This window comes from Aythya fuligula, chromosome 11 (assembly GCF_009819795.1).
Source record: "Aythya fuligula isolate bAytFul2 chromosome 11, bAytFul2.pri, whole genome shotgun sequence".
Classification (NCBI taxonomy): Eukaryota; Metazoa; Chordata; class Aves; order Anseriformes; family Anatidae; genus Aythya; species Aythya fuligula.
In genome coordinates, this window is record NC_045569.1 from 6,983,004 (window position 1) to 7,009,126 (window position 26,123).

The window sequence follows — 26,123 nt, forward strand, 5'->3', positions numbered from 1 at the left end:
ACTGACTTGGCTATTAATTCAAATGATGGCTGCAACAGACTCCCTTCTCCTCCATAAAAACAGACTATTTCATTTGCACGAAACTACCAAAACTATTTGTTATACAATACCAAAACTAGCACATCTATGAATGGGACAGTCAGGCTTAAGTGTTAATATTCTGTAAAGAATATTCTGTAATAATATTCTGTAAAGAATACAAACTGTAATGAGTCTACAAGTTTAGTAAGTAGACTAAATACTGTTCCAAGAATAATTATAACTTTCATTCTAGCTCTGATTTGCCATGATATTACCTGCATTGGTTTTAAGTCTCCTTTGACTCCAATTGTTGGGGTTTTATGATACCAAGTTGCTGCTAAATTTCTCTGGACCAGTAAAGTCAAACTCACAGGACACAGAATTTCAGAATCTGTTTGAGAATCTGTGAATAAAATGCACCTACAAAAGATGATATAATCAATACAGGACAGGTATTAATAGCTGCAGAACCCCAAATACTGTAATTATAATCTAGCACAATTATGGCTCTTTGATAATAATGCGTATATACATGCACTTAGGTCCAGGTTTGTACATTAGAAGTGCTTCAGTTACTCCCCTGTCGTTCTTTTCTTTCCAAGAAGTTTTAAAAAGATTGTGGACATATATCCCTATCTAAATGCATTCTTAAGCCTACGCTTTTTTTCTTTTGTTTTGTTTTTTTTGATGGTGCTTGTTTTTTCAACATGTCCATTGGCCCTAATCCTTAAATAATAGAACAGCTGCATATGGAATATGGACCTGTTTTCTTAGGGAAGTATTTCTGAAGGCAGAAAGCAACCCTATGTATACCTTGATAATTTCAAATGAGTTAATTGTATATCCATGTTGTCAATGACTGGAGGAAGAGAAGACTCATCTGAAGACACCAGCTTAAATTCATTCTGAACTCTGATTAAGCCAAGATCAGCTATCAAAGCATTACAGGAAGTTGCAGATTCAGGAATAACTATAACTGGAGCTTTCAAGTTGATATCCATTAAGAGACGAAAACTCTTTTTAGCAAAGTCTTTCATGCTAGAAGCAGCCATTTCCGCCGCCTGGACTGTCACTGCATTCAGGGCTTCTTGGGCCGTTTGGAAGTTGTTTAGGAAGTTCTGTTGGAAAGTAGTCAAAAAGATGAGATCTACAAGAGCAAGTAAGACTCAAAAAAAAAGTAAGTTTGAAGCAAAAAAAAAAAAAAAAAAAAAAAAAAAGAGAAATAGTTTATCTGTGTCAGAAATACACAGTGTATCAGAAATACAAATTTAACTGTGAAAGTTTCAAAAAAGAAAAAGGAATAAAAAACACGTGGAAAGACACTGTTTACTTGATTTTGAAGATATTAAAACTATCGATTAGATTCCCTATTTATTTTTTTTTTTTTTATCCTTGCCCTTATTTGTTATTCTTCAATAAAACAGTGCAACTTTTAAGGGCATTTCTTCATCAAAATGCTTGTGCATGCTTGTAGATCAGCTCACCACAAGGCAGTGGTCAGAGAGAGCTGAATAAACTTGTTTATTTAAAAAAAAAAAAAAAAAAAAAGCAACAAAAAACAACCTTCTACTGTCAAGAAGAGAAGTGAAACCAATGTCTTACCAAGAGAGACATAAAGAACTTATGTAGGTAAATTATTTGGATGCAGCCCACTTTCAGAGACATTTTACCATCCACTCTTGACATATCAGCATAGGCTTCACCTGCAGTAGCATCTGGATAAAGTGACATTTGAAATCTAAATACTTCATCTCCCATTATGGAGACAGCCTAGAAGATTAAGTCCATATAGTTAAAACTCCCAGACAATAATCTGTGACAAAATTATTGCTTAAGGTCTCAGACAAGTAATATTTCCACAAACAAATGAACAGCAATTTATCAGCAGTACTTGGACACGCATATGTGAGGCACAAAAAGAAATTAAGTTAGCTACTTCAGGGTATGTTTCATCTCATTTGATTATCTGTAGTTCAATTTATATTTAACCCACACTACTCATCAGAATTAAAACATCAATGAAAACACAACTGAAACGTGATTAAAAAGAACTAAAAAAATGAATGGAAGCATGCTTTGTTTCCCTGAAATACATGTAAAGCAATGAAATTTTGCCTAATATTTGATGCATTAATTCATACTTAGTATAACGCATGCATACAACAGACCAAATCAACTAGAGTACTTTCATTTAATAGCTTCAATAAAGGGTGTTTTTTTGTCTGCTTCTAATCTGTGCAACACATCACCTTTTTATGGATTGTTTTTGGATCAACATTTGTAATCACAATGTCCTCAAGTCTGGAGAATACTTTAATCTTTTTAGTTTTCACAGCTACAGATGCATCCATTCCTGATTTGAGATAGAAGAAAGAAGATAGCAACTTATTAAAAAGCATTTATTAACTGAATAGTTTTTCTAAGAAATAAATCTTACTGAATATGAAAAAAATAACACTGACTTATAATTTAGATGTCTGCTATGTAACAACTGATGCTAAGCCCAGTGCAGAAGTCCTGACCTTTCTACATATGAAAAATCCAAGTTCTATTGACTTTAAGACTATGGTTAAAAAAAATATTCCTGACACTACCTAAGATCACTCTAGCTCTTCAAGAATTTAAGCTTATGCTATATATCAAATCGTGTTTTCTTTTCTTCTAATTTTACTGCACTTAGAAAGTAATTGCCTTCTTGTTTCAAAGAGAACATTTTCACATTTTCTTCCCTTGCAAGCATTTTGGATATTAAAACTGTTAAAACTGTTAACTGCAATGATACTATATAATTAAACTGTATTTAAGGACACATAAGTTACAAGACACGTAGGTAGTGCACATATCAGTCTGTGTGCAATGCACAAAGATAAATAATATTTCTGACAATTAATTAGTCTAATTAAATAAATAAATAGAACTTACCTTGTATTCTGATGTCTGCAATTCTACAAGTCTGATCACATACTGAAATGCTGAATGAATTTAGCTTTGCGGTGAGTTTTAATTCACAGATATCATCATGGGTTGCATTACCAGACACTGGATGGGAAAACCAAGTGACATACAAGATCACCATCGTAACTCAATTGTTCTAAACCAGATACTACATTATTTGTGTGTTGTATATATACATTTCAAAAAAGATTTTGCAGTTATTCCCTGAAGTTAATGCTAGTTAGATATGACATGAAATCAACTTTTTTTTTTTTAATTAAAACATGGTTATTTTCTGGCACAAGAACAGTCATGAGTGAACACAGGCAAATAACAATCAAGACAATGGTTTATTTTTTTTACCCTCAATATCTGTTTTTTAATGCAACAGCATACTGAACACACTCTCAAACACTATCTCACATGCTCAATGTTCTTTTTTGCATAGAGTAGCACAGCCAATTTAGGTTTAATTAACGAGGAAAAACATTTCTGCAGCCAAACTGAAGGTGCTGCCAAAATTCAAATACAACAACCAATTACTAGAAACTTGATCCCAACAGATTAGAAAACCTTGTGTTTCCCAAACAGTACAGAGTAATCAACTACAGAAACCCTGACAAAACACCCTTCAGGAGTCTACATATAAAAATGTATACTACTTCAAGGTTACAGATATCAATTTTTAAAATAAGCACGAGACTGAGGGAGATCCTTGAGTTCAGAACTTAACTTCCCCATGGCTCAAGAACACCTATTTTTATCAGTGTAAGCACTCTTACAGCCTGCAGACTAGAGAACAACAAAGTCATAACACCAATGTTTTGGAAAGGCTTTGGTACTGTTTACTGCAACATTATTTGTTCCACTTCAGTCTACTGTTTAGTAAAATTACATATGGAGTAAGGAGGATTGGTAGAATTAAGCAAGGTCATCTGGCCTCTCCAAATACTAACATTATACAGAGCGATGTTTTGGGTTTCTTTAAATAAGATCTTTTTCTCTCCACATGCAATTGTGCCTATCTTTTCACCGAACAGGCTGCAGTGCTGTCACTTGAAATGGTATCCTTTGAAAACAAAGGCTATATGCTGCCATGCAACAAAAGCATGGACTTTAATATTACATTACCTGGTTTGAGAGCACTTCCTTTTTCTTGTTCTTCTATTTGGGGCTTATGGTCTGATGCCTTCTCAGTACTGGAAGGAGCACTTGATGGAACACCGAATGTGAGAAAACTCATGATGGAAAGTAAAGCCTCTGTGTGAAGTACTAGATCCAAACTTGAAAAGACGACCTAAAATAAGGGCAAGGAAACATGGTAATGTTGTTACTTGACATATAGTACCAAGTGATTGCATATGAGCATAGAGTTATGGTCACAATTAAAATTCTTGCTCTTTCACATGCATATCCCCCTTTCTACCTCCTTCAGCTTAACAACATATAGAAACTTCAGGGTAGATGAGGGAGCCATGGAAGAGAAGACAGCAACAGCTACAGAAGTACCGTGCACGTCTCAGAATTGTTATTTAATGTAGATGGGCCTTTTCAGTAAGCTCTTAGTCTGTTGCATGTCATTGCTACAGAGCTCTTTGGATCATATCTGCAGAACCACACAGAGAAATATTTTAGTAGGTATGATTAAAAAAAAAAAAAGGAAAAAAAAAAAGAACTCACCCACAAAAACACAAGATTCAAAATTTGCAATCAGAACAGAAAGCACATGAAAAGCAACTGCTCTGGCTAATACTACTTACTGAAAAGTACCATCAGCTAGCCATCTTTGTGTAGCTGAAAGCAGTTCTCTGAAAATGCTAGTTTTACTGATACATTAAAGAATGTCAGCGTTCTTGACTCTCAGTAAAGTAGATCAGTCATGTCAAATTCTCCAAATTCTCTATCAAGAAGCAAGCTCAACCTACCATGACTGCTTTAAACGAAAACATTTTTAAAAGCAACAATTATCAAGGCCTGCTTACTTTAGAAGTCACAAGTTATGGAAAACTACACGTAGACAGTTGCTTTCAGGAAAAGTAAAAAGCATTAAGTGAATATGTCACGTGTTCATAAGATGTTTCACCTCATCTCAATTTCACTGTTAGGAACTTTCAAGCTCTGCAATGCACAGTTTACATTTTACATGCTGCCAAGTTTATCATTTGGGGCAAGGAGGAACACACACACACGCACCCCATATGCTACAGTTAAAAATATGTACTTACATACTTTAACTAGCTAAAAATCTACAGCTTCTACTAGAAAAATAATTAACTAATCAGTGCTAAATACTACTACTTTTTCTTTTTTAAAACATTTTTTTTTTCCTGGATTTCTCTTTGAAGTAATGAAATATGAAGTAGTATGCTTTAATGATCAGAACAACAGGGCTTGTTCTCTTCAGTAAGCAATTAACAGGTTCATACAGATGTTACTACTTGAGGAGCTTAAAGTTATGAAATGCATCCTCTACTTACATCAATGCTCTGTTTGGTGCTTCTGTAAATAGTAACAAAATTAGGTCCGTCTGCATCAGCCTGAAGGAGGAAAAAAAAAATACAAAAAACAAAAACCTAAGCCTACAGCCAGTTTCTATTCAATTAATAGAATGAATTGAATTATTTCTCTACACACACAACAATTACTACCACAGTGAAAGAAAACAGGAAAGCAATGAACCCTTAGGAAAAAGACTTCTCTCTTCTTAAAATACACTATTCAGTCAAACAGTATGGGTACTCACGATGCTCCAAGCAACATTTTATTGCATATAGTTTGCGAAAGTTCAGCTGCCTAGGTACAGTATTTTCTTTTATCTTACATACAAGAGATTTAGACTGGAGCAATCTATGCTTAGTACTCTGTCAGAACCAATTAACTTGTTTTGCTCTACTCTTAACATTAATGACAAAATTTTAATAATAGTATCCCACTGGTCCTGAGACCTGAGATGCCCAAGTATTTACATGCTTTCTGAAAGACATTTTTCTTTCTTTAAATAAATCTCAAGAGCCACCTACCAACTTACTACTCCTCAAATGCTTTTAAGCCCTATGAAGGTCACCTTTCACTTGAATAGGCAAAGACCATCTCAACTATTAAGTTTCACAAAGGTACTACTCTGTATTCTTTACAGAGAAGAATGCACACATTTAGCTTACACAATGATTTCAGTAGCTGGGTTAACTTACAAAGCAAGCACTATATGGATGCACCAGAGAGTAAAATGAGATATAAGTTGAAAACTGGATATTTGAGAGAAAGCCTCGGACAGTTTTAGATGCAAGTTTTAAAACAAACAAGCAGGAAAAAAAAACAGACCCACAAACCATCTCTCACAGGCTAAGTATGGAAGCCTTATTTTAGTTCCCAAATAATCTTAGTTAAAAAGGTATTGAAACCTTAATGTATTCCATTTTCAGAAGATGTTCATCTGTCTTACTTGAAGAATTAATAATACAAAGAGGATCTCCATTTGAGTCTGCAAATCAAGAATTAATCTAGTTATTAATTGAAAGTATTTCCATTCACAAGTTTTCTTCCACCCATTGAATGCCTCTGTTCTATTTTTAAATTATATACTACTGTTGCTGAAACTATCAAAGGAAACACTTCTTTTCATAGAGGAGCTGCAGATCAAGCACTATCCTGTGAAATGCTGTATTCATGATTACTATTTTTTAATTGTCAATTTACTGAATCCGTTTAATTAAACTAATCAAAATAAACTTAGCACGGTCCTGCAAGAGGATTCAGAACTGGTAAGTTATTTGCATTCCTACCCATAGTTTTACATTCCTGTCTTTATTTATATATTCTGTAACGTACTTTTCTACTGTAAGTACACAGCTACTTCTGTTATCACTTGAGTACCGCTTCAAATTGGTACCTCACAAATAAAGAAGTATTCTGGATTTCCAGTGCTGCCAGAAGTAGCAATAAAGCACAGATTAACAAATTTGAAGTTTTTACAACTTAGTAACTGCTCATCAAAACATGCTGAACAGAAAGAATACTTCACAGGAATGACTTTAAGTAGGCAACTAACTATATTCGAGCTAACTCTAGCAACAGCAGTAGAACTTCTTATCACAGGAGACACTTAAACTGAATCTGAACTACAGAGAGCAGGATCATGAAAATAACTTGGCACATAACCTCCCTTTTCTATTGTTTGTTTGTTTTTATTATTTTGTATCGTAATATTATTTTACCATAGAAATTTACAGTATGCACTATACTTACTATGCACCAGTTACGTAGAATACTTACCAGTTATTTCAGTGCATCTCATAGTAATTCTTTTCAGGTATGTTGCTGCGGTCAATTCATGATCTCTGATTTTAGTTTTAGTTCCAAGCTGTAGCACATTTAGAATATGTAATGGATACCTCTCCTTCTGAACCTGCCTCATCAAGGTTATTACTACCTTGAATATAGAAAAGGAATTGAGTTCACTATGTCAGTAAAACTGTTCAGAGAACATGGCATGCAGTTATAAGCGGACATTCTCTCTTCAGCTAGACTTCAAAAGTGGTATTAGTCTAGACAGTTTGCTTTTTTCTACGAACAGAATCTGTAACACCTGTTTGTAAATATTTTTCCCCTTCTGTTCACACAGACATCTATCTTCAGAAAAAAGATATACATGGATAATTTTATATCCATAAGTATCTTTGTTACTCAGCTGCTTGTGCATTTTCCCTGTATTTCATCTACAAACTCACCTTCAGTCCTGTATCCCTACAGGAAAAATATCAATTCTAGCTTACCTATTTTGCTACTAAAGCCATTTTGTTGCTTTAAGAACCATACGCCTTGTATAAGGCTACATAAGTGCAGAACATCTAAAACAAAGTCTGTTTTTCCTTGTGAGATGTCAAGCCCTCTATATATACTAAGTCACATAATGCAGACAAATTAAAACAGCTAAATAAAGGTAGCATTCTGTATATCATTCTAGACTGAAAAATCTAGTTTTTCAGTTATTTTATTTTCTTTTCATCAGTTATTACCCCCTTCTTTCAATAATTTATAATTACAGCCCACTTCTTCAGATAAACAGGTTTGAATACTAGAACCAGTAACAAGTAAGTTTTATAGATAGATACGTACCTCTTTGATTTCGAAATTAAGCAGCATATTGACTACATCTTCACTTAATGCTCCTTTCCTTTTGTCAGACAGCACTCCTTCTGGAACACTCTTATCCTGCGTCAAAACAGATTTCTCCATTTCTTTGGTTTTACCTGCAGCATTCAATGAAGTGGTTAACTTGCCAATTTGCTACTATTTGTTTAGCTCAAGAAACAGATCCAATTCTTTTATTCATTTAAATGGCTTATATTCACCTGAGGTAAGTTAGCAACATTTCCACAAACAGAGCCTTTAACTTCAGAACAGGAAAAGAAAGTAGAAACATTCTGGCAACAAGGACACTGCCATCTCAGTACCTTGTCACCTCCATTACTTTTTAGCTCCCACAACCACCAAATTCTGTCTTGCAATACTTTGAAGCACAAACACTGTCCTTGCAAAATTAACAAGAGCTTTTTACTTGCACATCATACTCAGATCTAAGTCTGCTTTCCATATAACACATGATTTTCGTTATTCTTGAAAACTAACTTCATATTTGAGACAAATTTTCTCTCTCACCTTCCTCTTGCAGTACTGGCTTTGCACAAGCTTGTTTATCTTCTGCTTCACCAAGGTTTTCTGTCAGCACTTTGAGGAAGACATTCAAATCCTCTTGACTTACTGCAACCTACAAAATTGCAGATCAAAGTTCTCAGAATGAAAAAACAAATAAACAAACAAACAAAAACTGTTTTTTAAAGTTGTAACTAGCTATCAAAGCAGAACAATGTTTTCTGGCAAGACTAAAGGTGCTTAACTACAGCTGTTCTGTCAGCAGCATCATCCTTTGAGGAAAGTAACAATGAAAATCTTCTAACTACTTACGGTTAAAGGACTATGAGCTTAAAGAAAGTTATGACTTCTTAAAGCTGTATCAATATATAATGCAGCCTTTAGAGCTTTCAATACTTTGCTACGAATGATGTGCTACCTTATGGCATTTTACTTCCAGTTTTGCCAAGAGATAACTGGTATTTCTTCTACAGTATGTTGCCACAATACACAACTATCCTGAGATCATTCAAGGGAGACTGAAAGTTATGCAGATGAGTTACTAAGGCAAATATTAGCATAGATTTAACTTCTTCTCAAAAAGATACCTTTTTTTTTTTTTTTTTTTAAAGGCACTGAAATAGACACGTTTAGAAAAGTGAACACAACAACAAGTGATATAAGTTTGTCCTGCCTTATAGTAAGGAATATTCAAGACTCCTTGACATGCCTTTCAATTCTCTTTTCTCTTAGCACAATAAATGCACACAGGGGGGCTAGATATTTTATATGACACTTTTCAACTTCACTATTTACAAAGGTAGGTTAAATCCAGTTAACATCCCTAAAAAACACTCCACAGCTACTAACAGCTTGCAGTTCGTTCCACTTTTGTGCCCAGAAATAACATAAAGCTTAGTCTTACATTAGGTATCATGAGCTACTCACCACTTTCTTTTCAAAAGACTTACATTCATTGTATCCAGATACCCTGTAATCTCCAATACTGGCAATTTGTGAAACCAATCTGCAGCTAGATTTCGATTCACAGACAGGCTCAAATTAATAGGGTGAAGTATCTGAATGTCCAGATGAGATAAACTTGTCTCCATAGTGATTCTTAAAACAAACGAGGAAAAAAAAAGTGTCGGGGGATGTTAGAAGTTTATCATATTACATTTTCAACTCAATTATCTTTAAATATCAAGTTTAATCTCTCTTTAGACGTACATAGCTTCCTGAGCAAAACAGTATCTTACTTTACTGCTCATTTATTTGCCCCTAGGGTAACAGGTTCATATTCTAGCACCAAATATTTGACTCTTACCAACCATGACTTCTAAACAAGTAGATTAATATCTTACTAAGTATTAATATTAACAATTAGCTAAGACATTACACTTGGTACAATGCACTTTACCTAGATAGTTTCAGCTTTGTCAGCTGCACATCCATTTTGTCAATGACCGGAGGGAGCAAACCACCTTCTGGAGACACCAAGCTAAACCGGTTCTGAACCTTAATCAAGCCAAGGTCTATTACTATAGCATTGAGGGAAACTGAGGACTGAGGAATGACTATTACTGGTGCTTTTATGTGAATGTCCATAGCAAGTCGAAAGCTCCTTTGAGCCAGATCTTTTACGCTGGTAGCAGCCTTTTCTGCAGCTTGGACTGTAGCAGCACTCAGTGCCTCCTTAGCTGTCTGAAAGTTGTTCAAGAAGGTCTAGAAAAAAAGAGTTGAAGAGCAAGCAGAAATAGAGCTATAAACAGTTTTGTTTTCAATTGCAACTACTCTCTCTTATTAGAACACCAGTCACAACCAACATCAACCCCAAGTTATGCTGCCTATTGTGTTAAGTTTTCCCTGGGGTAAGACAACTGGGTACTTTCTATCATTACCTCTATTACATGGTCAAAAATGTACTAACGAGTGATTTTTGAACCCATCTTCTTCTCCAGCTTCATTTGTGGCAACAGTCTTTTATCTCATTACTTTATGGGGACCCACATTATTTGTAGAACCCCTCTGTCACCAGTGAACACTAATACTTATTAAAGCCAGTACTAAGTGGCAAAGAACCAACTAGGGCTTAGCCAAAGAAGCCAGTATTAGAATATTTGACAAAGAGATAAGTGATTTACAGTGGTTAATTTGCAGTCCTCATAGCATCAAACCTTGCAGAAAATTTTGTCTCTAATTCTACTTCTGATATGTTTGCATAAGCAACGAATTCAGTTTTTTGCTGAAGGTGGGTGTGAGAACAGGAATGCCTTAAAAGCACAGTGGGGAAGAAGGAGACTCAGAACACCCCCCCTGCAGAGTAGTAGTTTTTCAAATTCAAACCAGTTATGGTTGGTTTATCTGAGTTTATTAGTAGTACATACAGAAAATTAAGCCTACCCTTTCTCTTTCAGAAACTTAAGCTAATCTTTATACCAAGACTGCAAGCAGGGAAGCATAATTGAAGAAATCAGCACAAGTCATACAAAGAAAAGACTTACCAGCAGAGACATAAGAAATTTGTGAAGGTATACTATTTGAATACAACCAACTCTCAAAGATACGGCACCATCCACTTTTGACATATCAGTATAGGCTTCTCCCTCAGTAGCATATGGATATAAAGTCAGACTGAAACTGAAAACTTCATCTGCTACTATAGATACAGCCTAGAAAGGAAGAAATAATATATTTCAGCCATCAGTAGCTTCTAAGAAGGTATTTAATACACGGAAAAACTGAATATATTGTCAGACTATCAGAAATACTAATTATATAAGACTTTTTAAAAAACATCTATTTAGACATCCATGCTTCACCATGTTTACAGGGAAAGAGGTGTTCACATGAAATCATTTTCAAGAATACAATGTGTATTAAATTTCACTTGTACACGTAAAATTAACGAAGAGTCAAATAAGACTTAAAATCCTATAACTGTACTTTTTTATGAAGGGTCCTTGAATCAACATCTGTGACAATTATGTCTTTAAGTCGAGCAAAGAGTTCCGTTTGACTTGGCTGAAGCAGAAGAGATGAGTCAAGGCCTGTGAAGTATAAGAAAAGAAATGGCAGCACTGCATAACAGAAGTAGCACTCACTTTCAGGGTAGGGTGGACAACACAAATAAGGGAAGTGAGGGAAGGTCTTATTACATTATTCTTAAATCACATTGTTACAAACAATTCTGTGTTAATCTTGCAGTAATTCAACAAATATTACAAACCCACACATGCATGCATACATACAAAAAAAAATTATTGATTTTCTCGTTTCCAAATAAAATAAGTTATTTACAGCCTCTTCACCAAGAGGCATATGCACTACAAATTCTATTACATCCAAGGCAGGATAATTAGAAGTAATTTCCAACTACCACAATTTCTCCAAAATCAGAAAAGGGGGAGTGTTTCGTTTGTTGCTTGTGTGTTTCTGTTTTTGTTTTTAGCAACACATTAAATCACATCTTTAAAAAAAAAGTATTTTAAGTTCCAGAAATTTAAGTTCAGGGGGTGAGGGTAAAGAAACACAACCCAAAACAAGAAACCCGAACAAAGCCTAGGAGTTCAAAACCAACTGAAACAGTTTTAAAACATATTAAATAACTCAGGTGCACACACACACCAAAAAACTACAAAATCTAGCACAACATGAGAAGTAACTCATAATCAAATTCCTTCAAAACTTCAACGCTAATTCAATACCTTAGTAGTTGATTATGTTTATGCAGTTGGAGACCAAAACATAATGACATAGTAAAGGACTGACTCTGGAAACAATACTACAAGCCACATTTGTTCCAAAGCACAAGAGAAAAAACCATGTGCTGAAAATCTATACCTTAACTATCTTTCAGCTCAATTATCAGCAGTTGCTTTGAAATTAAAATACTTAATTAGTAGTACTAACAATGAATTTAATACCTTGTATCTTGATCTCTGCAATATTCTTTTTTTCATCACAAATATTTAAACAGAAGGCATCCAGCTTGGCAAAAAGCTTGAAGGCAAAGATGTCCTTATCCTTGGAAGGTCTGGTCACTAAAAATAAGACAAAGGATCTATTTTCAAGGCACATCATGCATGTTTTCAGTCAAACTCCTGAGAGCACTGGAGGGCTGTTTTAGTTTAGTTACTGTGGTGTTCAGATGATTCAGTATTGTTTCCTATCGTTTCATTCATCACCACTAGTATATAACAGCTATTGTTCTATCTTAGAGAAAGAAAACTCCCTCTGAAGCCAACTCTATTGATAAAACATGTCAGTATTTCCTTGTTCATCTGTGTCTAGTATCACTCCCACCTAGTGTTAAGTCTCTACTGATACTTTTTTATTTTTTTAAATGAATGGTAAATGCTGCTGTAAGGAGAATAATTGCACAGTACTTTTAATATTAATTCAGCAGGTTCACAGTACTGTTTTTTTCAGGTTATCAAATGTCCTACTTCAAGACCCCTAGATATTAACACAAAGCTTCAGCTTGTAAAAAATAGCCATCCTTGAAAACCTTTTTCAGGCAGCCAACATCTAGGTTTTCTGAGAGCAAGTATTAAAGCTGTGGAGGTTAAGGCGAGGTCAAGCACAAGTGTCAAAAATGACCTATGAGGGATAAACCAGAAACCATCAGACCTCACCATCAGACCGCACCTTCACTAACCAAGGATAGCAAATGTTAATACAAGAGCTTAAATGTTTATGGATGTTGTTAAACAGCAGCAGCTTCTCAGTGTGCAGTCAAACCCAGGCCATTTCAAGTTAAAAACAACTCTAACCATGACCATTCTTCGCTAAACATCTCATTTCCAGTTCATGTGATGCTTGACTTTTGCACTTTGTGTTGAAGGAAGTGCAGCTGCTCCCCTCGATGTCCATTGTTTTGACATAAATACATTTTTTGTTCCAGCACTCTAGGAACAGCAAGATTTTCATTAGGCTGGCAAAGCACTTTACCACTTCTCAAGTATACTTAAAGCCTGGAGAGCCACTGCAACATAAGCTTTGATCCTCACCCTGCTTTACGAAGTTAATCAGATTTCTCTAGGATTCGATCCTTTTGTCAGCATGCAAAACATCCACCCAGACCCATCATTTTGACAAACACAAAAATACCTTTCTTTAATCTAATGTCATCTCGTTGCTTTTCTTCTTTAGTTGATGTCTCTCTACTGCTTTCATCCCCAGATGGACTAACAGCCGTTAGAAAACTGACAGCAGACATAAGGGCTTCTGTATGCAGCAGAATGTTTAATGACGAAAAAGCTACCTGTTCAAAACATGAGATTCCTCATCACAAAATGTAACTAACAAGTAGAAGAGCTGGACTGAGGTGCAAAAGCACCCTACGGAGCACAAGTATCTTAGAAACAGAAAAGCCGTACGTGTTACACCAGCAAAAAATTACAAAGGAAAAAAGCTTTCTGTAAAGCAGGAAAGTGGTAAACTCAGAAAATAACTGAACCTGACAACAACTCAACAGCTCTGTTAAGCTATTACCTGGTTAGTACAAAAGCAAAGTGACAAAATGAATTCAGAAGCATTAAAAGAGGGGAAACTCATTGTAACTTGATGACTACCAGAGAAACCCATCTGAATTAAGGCAGATAGCAGTTAGGTACTTAACCTCAGCCAGGATTCAGTCTTCTCAAGCACTATGCTCTGTGAAACCCAGACTCCTGCATGCTCATGCCAAAACCCAGTACAACGTAAAGGGTAAGCGGCAAATGGCTGCTACATAGATACTCAGGATAATCATTTCTCAATAAATCCATTAAGGGAGCCCAAAAGGTGAAAACTGCCTGCACTGTAGTTTAGCAAAACTTATTACCACTTGAATTGGTTTGAAATTGGAAAAAAAAAAAAAAAAAAAAAAGGTTCAAATCCAATTCTTATAAACACAAGTCCTACTGAAGAGCTACAAAGCCAAAACCTAATCATGTAGGGAAAGCTGAGTTCTCTAAATATCAGCACTCTTCCATAGGGTGAAGTCAGCCAATTCAGCTATATCTATCTACCCCAGCACCTGTGGAATAAAACTGTCACCCCCCACTGGGACTTCCAAAGCCTTTTCTTAGGAAAAAAAAAATGCCAGTATTAACTGGACTTCCCCAATGAAATCTGTAGAAACTGTAAAACTACACAGTTATACTGACAACTATTCAGGAATATTTCAGTTGTTGTGCCAGAAGAGGTCAGGCAAAATATTTGCAATAAAGTACAAAAAGCAGAAAGATGTCTTTTGAAGAAATAAGTCATATTTTTCTTATTTGAGTTAATAGGTCATCACACTATGGAAATAAAAAAACGAGTTGTCAGTTTCCAGAGTTACTCAAGATACTGTTTTTCCTTAGAATGAAAACTGACTCAGAAATACACCATTAGTACAAGAGTCAAAATTTAACAAGGTAGGTACATACTGTCTTATAAATTATTGCATTAGAATAAGATGTTTTTAAGTTCTTGCTCTGGAGAGTGACAGAAGTGATAGAGGAGAACAGTATCACAAGAAACTCCTCAATCATATTTCAGAAATAGAACGTGCTCCCCTCCCCACCCCCCCCCAAAAAAAAAAAAAAAAGTCACTCACAACTGGATTTAGACTTCTTAAGAAATTTACGCAAAGTGCAAATTACATAGCTCGCACAATACAAATACTCTATTTGACAAGAAAACAAAAACCCCAAGAACCAATATATTTTCCCCAAAGCAGGCATTTGAACTTTATTATTTCACACAGAATCACAGAATTTCTAGGTTGGAAGAGAACTCAAGATCATCAAGTCCAACCTCTGACCTAACACTAACAGTATTGCAAATGCTTGAGAAGATAATGCACTCTTACATTGTTTTAATTTTATTCAGGAGCTAATAACTAGACAGCTTTTCTCCATAGTTAGGAAATAGACTAACATACTTCTCTAAAACTAAGAGTATAAAATATTCAGCTGCTTTGGATCTCTACGTCTCCCCTGGTGCAAGAGGAAGAAATAATAAAAAAATTTAAGAAAAAACAGGAAAGCCAAAAAAACCACCATCAATTCCCCACTTCTAAGCAAGCAAACCAAAGGAAAGCTAAAAAAAAATCTGCAGGCACTCACTTCAATCTTCTGTTCAGTGTTGTCAAAAGTTGTCTGAAAGTGTGGACCATTTCTGTCAGCCTGAAATGAATGATTAGCATGTAGCTTGTTAATTCAAACCACCCACTGTGCTCTTTAGAAGATAGAAAACAATCCACTCTCTCAGAATAGTAGTTCTAAGACTTGATCAAGTACAGAAAAGTTTAAAAAAAAAAAAAAAAAAAAAAAAAAAAAGAAAAAGTCAACCTCTAGAAAAGCTTTATCTATACCTTGATATATTCCACCTTCAGAAGGTCCAAGCCATGTTTATCTGAGGAACTAATTAGATGAAGGGGTGTTTTTTTGCCTGTAACATAACACACAAAATACACACAAAAAATAGAATATTTTTTCGTTTTTTTTCAGTGAACCAAAGGAATTTGTGCCTTGAACAAATAAGCTTTCAGTACAGCTCGTTAAAATATGTTGCACTGCCAAATACATAGCATTAGTTTCCCTTTGTTATGTCTAAAACATAACACCGTTTTCCTTCTCCATACAAACCTATTTATTTATCTAATAAGCACTAACATGACAGTCAAAAACTATCAACTGTACAATTGACACAAGCACTTCCAATGGAAAGTTGTATAATAAGTACTGTGCCTGTGCAACTGGAACAATAATTGAATTTTAGTGAGCACTAAAAGACAGGAGAGAGACTGATTCAGACTACAGAAACTATGTTATTTACTCCTCCTTCCTTACCTCCAATTTCATAGTAATCCAAGCTTATTGTCTTCAAATATGATACAGCTGCTAAATTATAGGTTTTGACTGTAGCCTCTGTCCCAAGATGCTTCACATCAAATACAAGTACTGTTTCTTCAGTTTTTTTTTGCCTGGTGAGCTCTAACAAAACCTGAATGAGCAAGAAATACACAGTAAGGCCATCTGTTCATATATTTTATTTTCTTTGCTCAAAACAATAAAAGAGTACTAATATTAATGCCTTGTGAATATCTGATGGTGCGAGGCAACTATCTTACAGACCTTACAGGTCTTGCTCTTCAGAAGTGACCTGCCCGGGTACTTGCTTTGTTCTACCATTGTTTGTGTTGTTTTTTTTTTTCTCCTTGGTCAAATTGTGTCTGGAGTGCTTTCGGTAGAAAATACTAGTTGAATGAATGGGCTTATTAATTTTTGTTTTTTGCGCATAACACACAATATTTTTTTTGTGCGTAACACACAACTCATACACACAATTGAAGACTGTTTTATTTACACTTCTTAGAAATAACACATACACTTAGAAATACATATATACGTGTGTATTGTTTCTTTAGTGGCTACGTTTTGTGTGTCCATTAAACTTGAAATAGAATAATGTTTTTTGTTATTTTAAGTAGTCTATATATAGAAGATTAAGGTAGAATTACAGAGACATACCTCTTTAATTTCAAACTTCAACTGAAGATCTGTCAGTTCCTCTTTAGCAGGCTCCTTATCTCTTATTTCTTCTCCCTTAATCAGTGTCCTGTCAGTTTGTTCAGAACTTTCTTCAAAATCAAAATATTCTTCTTCAGAATCTACAGAACAGAAATGACCTCCTTCTTAGTGAAGGATAAGCTTATACCACAAACAGGGGTAAATCTACTGCTCTGTTTCCGATTCCAATATCATTTCACACTGTACAAGCTATTTAAACCTAAGCTGACCAAGTAGTTTTCAGATCTATATTGCTTTCTTCCCATTAGATGAAGATGAGAAAGTGAAAAAAAAAAAAATTAAAGCTCTGTTAAAGCACTAGAGTTAGGCTGTATTGTTAGATATTAAAGAATCTATGTAGGAAAAAAACAGTTCTAAAGTAAACACCAAAGAAACAAGTTTCCCATATTCCAGTGTAGTTTCTCCCTAGAATTATGAAAATGAACAGTCAAATCCACAGTGTGAATAAATTAATTTGCTATTTGTTCTTCTAGCTCTGCATTTACTGAAAAAGGAGAGCTTTGCTGATGTGAAACATTTCAGACAGTACATCTGTGATGTCTGTAACAGTATTTCTGCCACATGCTGGCTGCTTAAACAAGTACATGTGCTTTAGACTTGTTATTTATCTTTTCCACATGCCTGCCTTAAAGTCAATGTCTTAGACTTCAAACTCTTTGAGTAGCAGAACCAGCAAATTCGTTTTTGACTAAATCAGTGTAATTTAATTCTCAAACAGGTTCGTCACTTCAATTCCCTAAAAACACATCTCATGACATTTGGATAATTAAACTGGATTGCTAATAACAACCAAATGCAGTTTTTATTAATATCTCACTCATATTTGAAGAGGTTACTTATGCAGACAGAGTACGAATTCATCTCCAAAATAAGGGTTTTGTTTTTTTAAAAATAAAGTTTCGTATTCTGATATAACAACAGCATCTTAATACTCATCTTATGCAGTGATAGTTAGATACAACCATGCTCATCCCTAGTATCCTTATAACATGTTTTAAGAGCAATGATAGCTTGGAAATGTTAAGTTATTCCATAAACATTGGCCACCTATTTTTACTAAGGGGCATGTACGTTTTCTTACCTGACACTATTTCTGCTAACAACTGGTGGGTATTAAGTAACCCTTTATCAACAACAGGAATTGCAGGAATCACTGCTACCTACATGGAGCAGAAAGAAGAAACCATTATTTTGAAGTTCATGTAACATGGTATCCTCTGTGGTATTTTCCACTGGTTATGCATCTTTCAACTGGCCTTCCTCATATTTCTTAGAAATATGCGTTTCTCCAACACTTATACTGAAGCCAACAGACAGTGATAAAGTCTCAGGTAACCTTATTTTAATAAGCCCAGCATGTTCTGATATTAAGTTGTATTGGCACCACTCTGCCTAGCTCAGATGGACAACAGATCTCTTACTTTAAATGAAAAAGAGAAAGGACATTAGCAGGAATTCACAATCACTTTGTGTCTTCTTATTTATTTTTTAAATTTCAGTTTTATTAATTGTAGTTAGCTTACCTTTCTGCTTGCGATTGGCATAGATGTCTTCTGAGGTAATGGAATGCTATCAATCAGATCAGAAATCGCCTTGATTTTCTTGTCAGAGAGTCTGATATGTACCAAAGGAAGCCCTCCTGACACTTTAAACCTTAAAAAAAAAAAAAAGATTCACTCCAAGAAAAAAAAAAAAAACAGTACATATCAATTCTTCATTTAAAATGTTACTAGTAACTATGCTAATATATAAATATCATATCACATCACAGTAAAGCTAGTGAATCTGTATTAAAAATAGGTGTTGGACTCATTAAAATGACTTTTTTTAGTCAGTAACAAGTGAAGGTGACTACAGAATCGGTAGAGAACAAAGGGTGTTTAAAAAGTAGTAAGCCAACTATTTCCTACGTTAACATGTTACTAAACCCTTGCAGAAGATATATTTTTCTTCTTTTCTCTAAATACACAGTACTTGAAGTCCTCTAAATATTAATACATTACTTGGCCATCCTGCTGTCTTTTTCCACCATCGATTTTGCCAGCTGTACATGAATATCCATAGGCTGTAAAACATGCAAAGTTGATGGATGTTGAAAACGAGCCTTCTTCCAGTCTTCACCTGCAAGTATTCAATCACCTTAGATGAAAAACACTGCCTGCTAATTGCTCTAATGCATTGTGCATTATCAAATGGCATCCCCAGGAAAACTTAAAAGAACCCACTCACAAATTGAAAAAGCCAGAACTATTTAGGGTGAACTATTTTAAGATTTTTAAGAGCTTTTCAATATATTTTCAGTATTCCTTAACACTATATTAACTTAGCAGCCTTAACCCAATTCCACACTAAAAGACACATCTGAATATAAAGTTTTAAAAAGTAACCTAGCATTTTGGTAACTGTAAAATATAAGTACAAATTAAATATTACTACGGGCAACTTTAGTACATTTGCCAGAGCATTAAGGAAAACGTAACAGTCCTATGCATTTATGTTGCTCACTGGCAAAGAAATAATACACCAGTCTCAAAACAAAAAACAAGCAGGTGCTTTAAGAGAAATTAACATGCAAACTTTTCTTAGTTGAATACCTGAGAGCAGACTATTACGATCTTTTACATAACTACTATTTTTTCTTTGCTATCTTTCTTTAAAAATATTTTTACTAATTACAGGCAATTATCCTCAATCAATCCTTTGAGTAAACAGCAACTATGTTTTGTTACCTGCTCTTCCAAAAAGAAGTTGTACATTTTTTATTTCCACGTCAAACTTGTCATAAGCTTTGTCCATTATCTCCTCTAAAGATGAAAAGCTAGAAGCTTGACTACTGCCTTGATTTATGCTGTTCAGCTAAACACATAAGGACAAAACAAAGTTAAGTCTCAAACTTACACATATTTACATGCTATTAATTCTAGTGAAGGTGAAAAAGACAATTCATAGGAGTTTATGATTGCCATTTGGACTCTTACAGAGATGAGATCTTTATTTCTTTAACACTTCACTCACCAAGGATAGATAGAATATTTTTTTAATTTCTCCTCATGCTATCGAACCGTTCAAATTCAAGTAATGTAAAATTAACTCTCGTTATTAGTTTATTGCTGGATTACAACCAAAATATTTACTTGGCTAAAATGAAGTTAAAAAATTGTCATTTTTCAGTTTTACAGGAACAAGGAAATGAACTTTCAAGCTCCAAGAAAAAAAAAGGTATTTTATTTTATCTGTTAAAGATACATCATTCTATAAAAAAAAGAAAAGGGTAAACATTCACATTTTGCTGAAGACATGGAAGATTAAAACTACTGTGATTATGATTCACCAAATACGGAAATATTTTATTGGTGGACTAACTAGTAAAACTATGTCAAAAGACAACCTAACAGCTCTGAATACTGAACACACTGAAAACAATGAAACCGCTGACCCCAACTGACTCTGTAGTAAGCATACGATGTGAAAACACATTCAAAGATGACCACCTTCATCTTCTGAAAACCATACAGTACCAAATGACAGCTATGTTAAAAGAAGAAGAGTATTTTCTTCCTCTGAGTTTATAAAAGATCGTTTATATACCTGAAATGTACCGAAGTCCAAAATCAGCAAATCTGAATTTTCATGGTAGAAACCTGTCTGTGGAACCACAAGGTAGGAAGGCTTCAGATTGATCTTCAAGTCGAGAACCTTCCTCATTTCGATAATATGAGCTAATCCTTAAATAAAAGGTACATAAAAATTGAAATACTAGTCACAAGTAAAATAGTTGTTCCAGACCACACGTAAAGAGATGTTATCTCAAAGACAGGGCATCTTGAATGAAGTCTTATTTTCATACAAGTTTATTGTTTTCATAGAATCATAGAATTGGTTTCCGTAAAGGAAAATTAAAATTTAAAAATTAAAGAAAGGCATTTTCCCACTAAGCTGAATGCTTCTCCCCACAAAGCATCCATTAATCCAAGTCAAAAGAAAAAAAAATCAACAAAGGAAAAAAATTAGTCATTCCATTTATCCACCAAACCACACACAAGCAGTTTTGCAAATCATATAGAAACATTTTATGATGTTGATATATACGTTTATGATATATAAACATTTATATTTTATGAAATGACTTCATGTGAGATACACTTTATCTTACCTGTAGCAGTTCTTTCTTTGATTTCTTCCAGCTTCATTAACGTGGCTGATGTTAATCTTTCAAGATCCATTCCCTTACTTGTCTGGAAGAACTCTACCATAGCATTTATTGTTCTCTTTTCAGAAAGGAGAGAGATACAAGAATTATCAACATATACAGAAGTCATTCAGTTAAAAAATACAAAATAGATCTTGACTGAGCAAAAAGAATTAGAGCAACAGTAGAGAAAGAGAAGAATCAGAAAAAGAGGGAATAATTTTGTTAACTACTCACTGCATCATATTTTATTTCCACAGGCTGCGATTCAATACTAAGACTCTGATCAGCAGTACTATCTTCAGGGTTAATATTAAACTCTATGTTAAGTAAAGAAGACTTGCTATCCCCTATGGAAGCCACAAGAGATGGTACAATGTTTTCTTGTCTCAGGCCTGTAACATACCAGTTTTCAAGCTTGGCTTCCACCCTAAAGAAGATGAGAAGTTAAATATTATATTTAATCAGAATACAGAACACAGTTCCATCTAGTAAAAACAAGCAAGATGAGAAAGGCTTTGATAAAAGAAAACAAAACCAACCTAGCTTCATAGGACTAACATACCACATGGTTAAGAAATTGTAACATTAACAGATTAGGGAAAAATATGTAGGAAGCAAGTTGTTCACAGCAAGACAAGGACAGTATTATATTTTTACCTTCTGTCATCTGCAAAGTGGAGTAAAAACTTTTAGCTCGTATTTACTGAGAAAATCAATTCCAAGAGGAAATAGGTAGAATATTTATACTACAAGTAAAAAAGTAGTAAAAATGTTAACCATTACTCATTGATTTAAAAACAATTTATGGGCTTGGTTTGGAGCAAATGGATACCCTTTACTGCCAGCTTCCTTAGGAACAGTGGGAAGCAAAATCAGCAGAAAAATGTCTATGAAAGAAAGAGCAATTTGGTGGTGTCCACATGCCTGATTTCATTCATATTTTGAAGTAACTATTAGACATAAAACCAGTCCTAGGGTCCTGGTTCGCTACCATTGGAATTTATTGACTCTTTGGGCATAATTGAAGTCATAAACCTGACTTTATTGAGATAACCTAATGATATTTTTCCAGAAAATTAAGATCAAGGGTATTTTTTCCCTACTGTTCCAGTCTTGCCAACTAAATTATATGGCACACTTTGGTAAAAACTTTTTCAAAGCTTTTTTTTTTTTTTTTTTTTTTTTTCCCAGCGGAGTCCACACTTTTAATACTACCCCCAAAAATGCTTTCAGCAAAATTATTTCCACAATTAACAACTGAACTGGTGATCTTATGCATCAAGTCAAAATATAATAGAACTGCAAATCAAAGTGTAAAAAAAAAATGCACACAATCTCATTTTCTAGCCACTGAAACATTATTCCTTGACTGTGTAACACAATTTGTGCTCAGTATCTCTGATGTGCCCTTTGGTAAGGGGGACAAAGGTCTCAGCTTCCCCTGCGCTGGTTTATCTCCTACCCACAACATACAGACATAGATTTTCTTTTCTGTAGGAAGTATCAAGCAGCACATATGGTAGCTTGGCTGGAATGTAATCAGCTCAAACACTTCACACTGCTTAAGCATCAATTCCCAAAATATTCAGCACTTCAACATCTGGATTCAAGAAAAAGATTACTCATACTCACACAGAGCAACAAGTAGGATTCCCTTCTTCATTCCCTCCAATATTATTTATCAAATCAACAACTTTTAAAATTATCTACAAGGACTGAAATATCAGAGTCCCTGTAAACATTACAAGTCAACATATAACATCATACAAAGAAAACTACCCAAGCAAAAAAAGGTTAGAAATTTGAAAAAGAAGTAATGTTTCTACAAAAAAAAAAAAAAAAAAAAAAAAAATCAATCTAATTACTTAATGGCTTGTGCTCCCGGGCGTTGTGATATTTTCGTACTCAGATCAATTATTTGTACTTTAAGAGTTTCTGCCACATTCTTGTCTTCTTTAATTGTAAGAGAAGTGCTTAAGAGCTTCAGTGTCACAACATGAGCAATGTACTAGTGAGAAGGACAGAGAAAACTGAAATTAGTCATCTTGATCTGAATTTTTTTTTGGAGCTCGTAATTTAAATCCATCTAATGAAATGCGGAATTGCAACTATTCCAGTAGCCATACATCCTCATGCAGGAACCTAGCTATACATAACTTTCATTCAACCCTCACCAGTCAATTCTGCAATATAAAATAACTTATTTCAACAAATGCTGAGCAAATAAAATCTGTATTTCTTTTTACGATTCATAGAGTTTAGGCTGTGAATCAAGTGCAGATAAGCTACACTCCGTAGAGAGCTAGCAAGACAAGTAAACAAAATTGTTATAATCACACCAAATAACTACAGTTTAGAAGTATTGCATAAATGCCTTCATTCTTCCTGCTTAATGTCAGGTATCAACCTTGTCAAGGATGCGTAAACCTTTCCATGTACCATTTGTGACTACATCAATCACTATCTTGAGAATCAGATCATACTTCCCAATTCAATTTGAAGCCTGCACATTTCTATGTGGTATTGGCAGAGATGAAAGCATCTATACACTTTACATTTGTCCAAATTAAAAATTGAAGTTTTTCTACAGAATTGGGCAAGAATGCATGAAACAAAAGAACACAGCAGTACTGGGCACAGTTTAGGTTGTTCATCATCTTTGCTGGTAACAAGGCACGTTGCTGTTCTTCTCTTTTCAATTTAACTAGAACAAAAGTTCACACAATCATGCAGAGGCTGGGATTTTGCCCCTCAAATAATTCTGAGTTTCCCTGCCTACATGTGAAGCACATGTAGGCTTACAATGACAAAATTTAACACATACACGCAAGGGTGGAAGACTGAAGCATTCAATTAGGTACGCAGGCGAAAATTGACAAAAGTCTCCTTGAAGGAAACAAAGAAGTGCTTCTCTAAGTGATGAGCAACTAGAAGCAGAGCCACCACTCATGTTCAGATTTAAAACAAGAATGGTAATAGCACTGACTAAAAATAGCCATACTGAGAGAAACCTTAACATTAAACACATTCTCTTTGTCTCCTTTATAACTTTCAACTGATAAACACTGCGAAGAATACTATACCAGCAAGTTGATATTTTATTCCTTTGCTTAACAAGTGAAAAAATATCCATCACAAAAGTGTTGTGTTCTTTTTTAAATATACGCTTTTCTAATTTTTGCTTTCCTTCCTGTTGTAGAAACAAGCATAACAGGTATCTTCGAGCACTTCTTATGAGAACAAAGGTTTCAACAGGAACATAACATGATCCCTCTAACAAAGGCATCCCAGGAAGTGGCAAGAATTTAGTGAAACAGAAAATAATCACATGGTAATGTTCACCTTTATACAAACAACAACTCAATTATCAGAATAACTGACTTCTGGATTTACAGAACAGTCAAGACAACCATACAGGCTAGTTGTTTTTTGCCACAACAGGAAGCAAGAGATAAATGCTATTTTTTTCATTCTTCCAGTTTGGTACTCCTAAATCACTCCACATTAGAGCTATGAATAAGGCAAAACATCCAAGAAAACGTTAGCCATTCTTCATGCTTTCTAACTAAGTATGTATATGTTTATTTATCTTCTTTATATTCTTACATAAATTTATATAAGATTTATATTATAATTTATATATAATTTATATAATTTATATTCTTATATAAATTTATAGATATTTATATGTTTATATATATATATATATATTCTGTACAGATTTTATTTTTACCAACACATTCTTTAGCTTAAGAATAACGTGTCTGAAAGTTGTTTTTTTTGTCTGTTTGTTTTTAAACCACCCTTTAAGAGTCATTTACCTGTTTTGGTAAGGAAAGGTGATGGGAGCTGTCACTATAACCGATAGCAGTAAAGAGCTTAGCTTTCTCTTCTGGTGTCATTAGTTCATCAATAGCTTTAAAAAAAATATATATACACTTGAGTACAGCTAAAAACATGAGAGGAGAATTGGTTATGGTTCCTAACTGAAGTTCTGCTGACACAAAGCTCATCTTCTGCTTCTCCATACTGCAGTATGTTCCATATTATAAAATAATAACCAGCCTTCATATATGGCATTATATACATAGCAGTGAAATCATTTATTAGACTACCCATAATTTCCAAATACAAAACTAACTTTGAGTACTACTAGAATACATCTCTCATCCCGACAGCAATCAACAGATTACAGTATTTCACTTGATGCATATCGCGCTACAGCTGTAAACTCGATGTTCTTCTTATTATAAAGTTCTAAAATACTTATAGCCATTTCAGAAAAGGGCCGTATTTCTCAACTCAATAGTAAGTAACAGTATGTAATACTATAAAATAGATCTATGCTGTATGGCACTGTCTATGCCATACTCTCTTCTGTATAGTAGCAAAGAAGATATATTTTAACTTGCTTCTTTATCATTATTAAAGTACATAGTAACTTAAAAATCTATTAAAAAGTTAGTATGTTACACTTACTTTCAGGTACTGATGATTCTTCATCTTCCTTTTTTCTAGATTCTCTCTTACCCCAGAAACCACTAAACCATCCTCCACTTTTTTTTTCACCTTCAGCGGCTTTCTTCTTCAGTAGTTTCTGTCCTGATCTTATCGTCTACAAACCAGACATTAGAATATGTAACTAATTATTATATATGTTTTTTTCTGTAAATAATTCACATATGCATGCATGTATGTTGAATAGATATCTTAGAGACAGCAACATCACACCTGCAAGGGATTAAGATCACTGACTCACCAGACAAACAAAAAGAGGGCTG

At 34.4% G+C, this 26,123-nt stretch overlaps 1 protein-coding gene across 1 annotated transcript in view; it reads right to left on the minus strand.

The window, feature by feature from the left end:
• The window catches only part of VPS13C (vacuolar protein sorting 13 homolog C), an 89,976-nt gene that overhangs the window by 43,068 nt on the left and 20,785 nt on the right, over positions 1–26,123 (minus strand). The window contains 31 exon segments of the mRNA XM_032194724.1: positions 297–441; positions 835–1,139; positions 1,624–1,791; positions 2,271–2,374; positions 2,944–3,060; positions 4,087–4,252; positions 5,433–5,492; positions 6,357–6,436; positions 7,228–7,384; positions 8,071–8,204; positions 8,614–8,722; positions 9,558–9,705; positions 10,007–10,311; positions 11,091–11,258; positions 11,533–11,636; positions 12,513–12,629; positions 13,699–13,852; positions 15,684–15,743; positions 15,932–16,008; positions 16,410–16,563; positions 17,091–17,230; positions 18,232–18,310; positions 18,674–18,803; positions 19,154–19,271; positions 19,880–20,006; positions 20,739–20,875; positions 21,304–21,418; positions 21,577–21,769; positions 23,208–23,350; positions 25,164–25,258; positions 25,822–25,957. Coding sequence (XP_032050615.1) covers positions 297–441; positions 835–1,139; positions 1,624–1,791; positions 2,271–2,374; positions 2,944–3,060; positions 4,087–4,252; positions 5,433–5,492; positions 6,357–6,436; positions 7,228–7,384; positions 8,071–8,204; positions 8,614–8,722; positions 9,558–9,705; positions 10,007–10,311; positions 11,091–11,258; positions 11,533–11,636; positions 12,513–12,629; positions 13,699–13,852; positions 15,684–15,743; positions 15,932–16,008; positions 16,410–16,563; positions 17,091–17,230; positions 18,232–18,310; positions 18,674–18,803; positions 19,154–19,271; positions 19,880–20,006; positions 20,739–20,875; positions 21,304–21,418; positions 21,577–21,769; positions 23,208–23,350; positions 25,164–25,258; positions 25,822–25,957 — 4,245 coding nt within the window.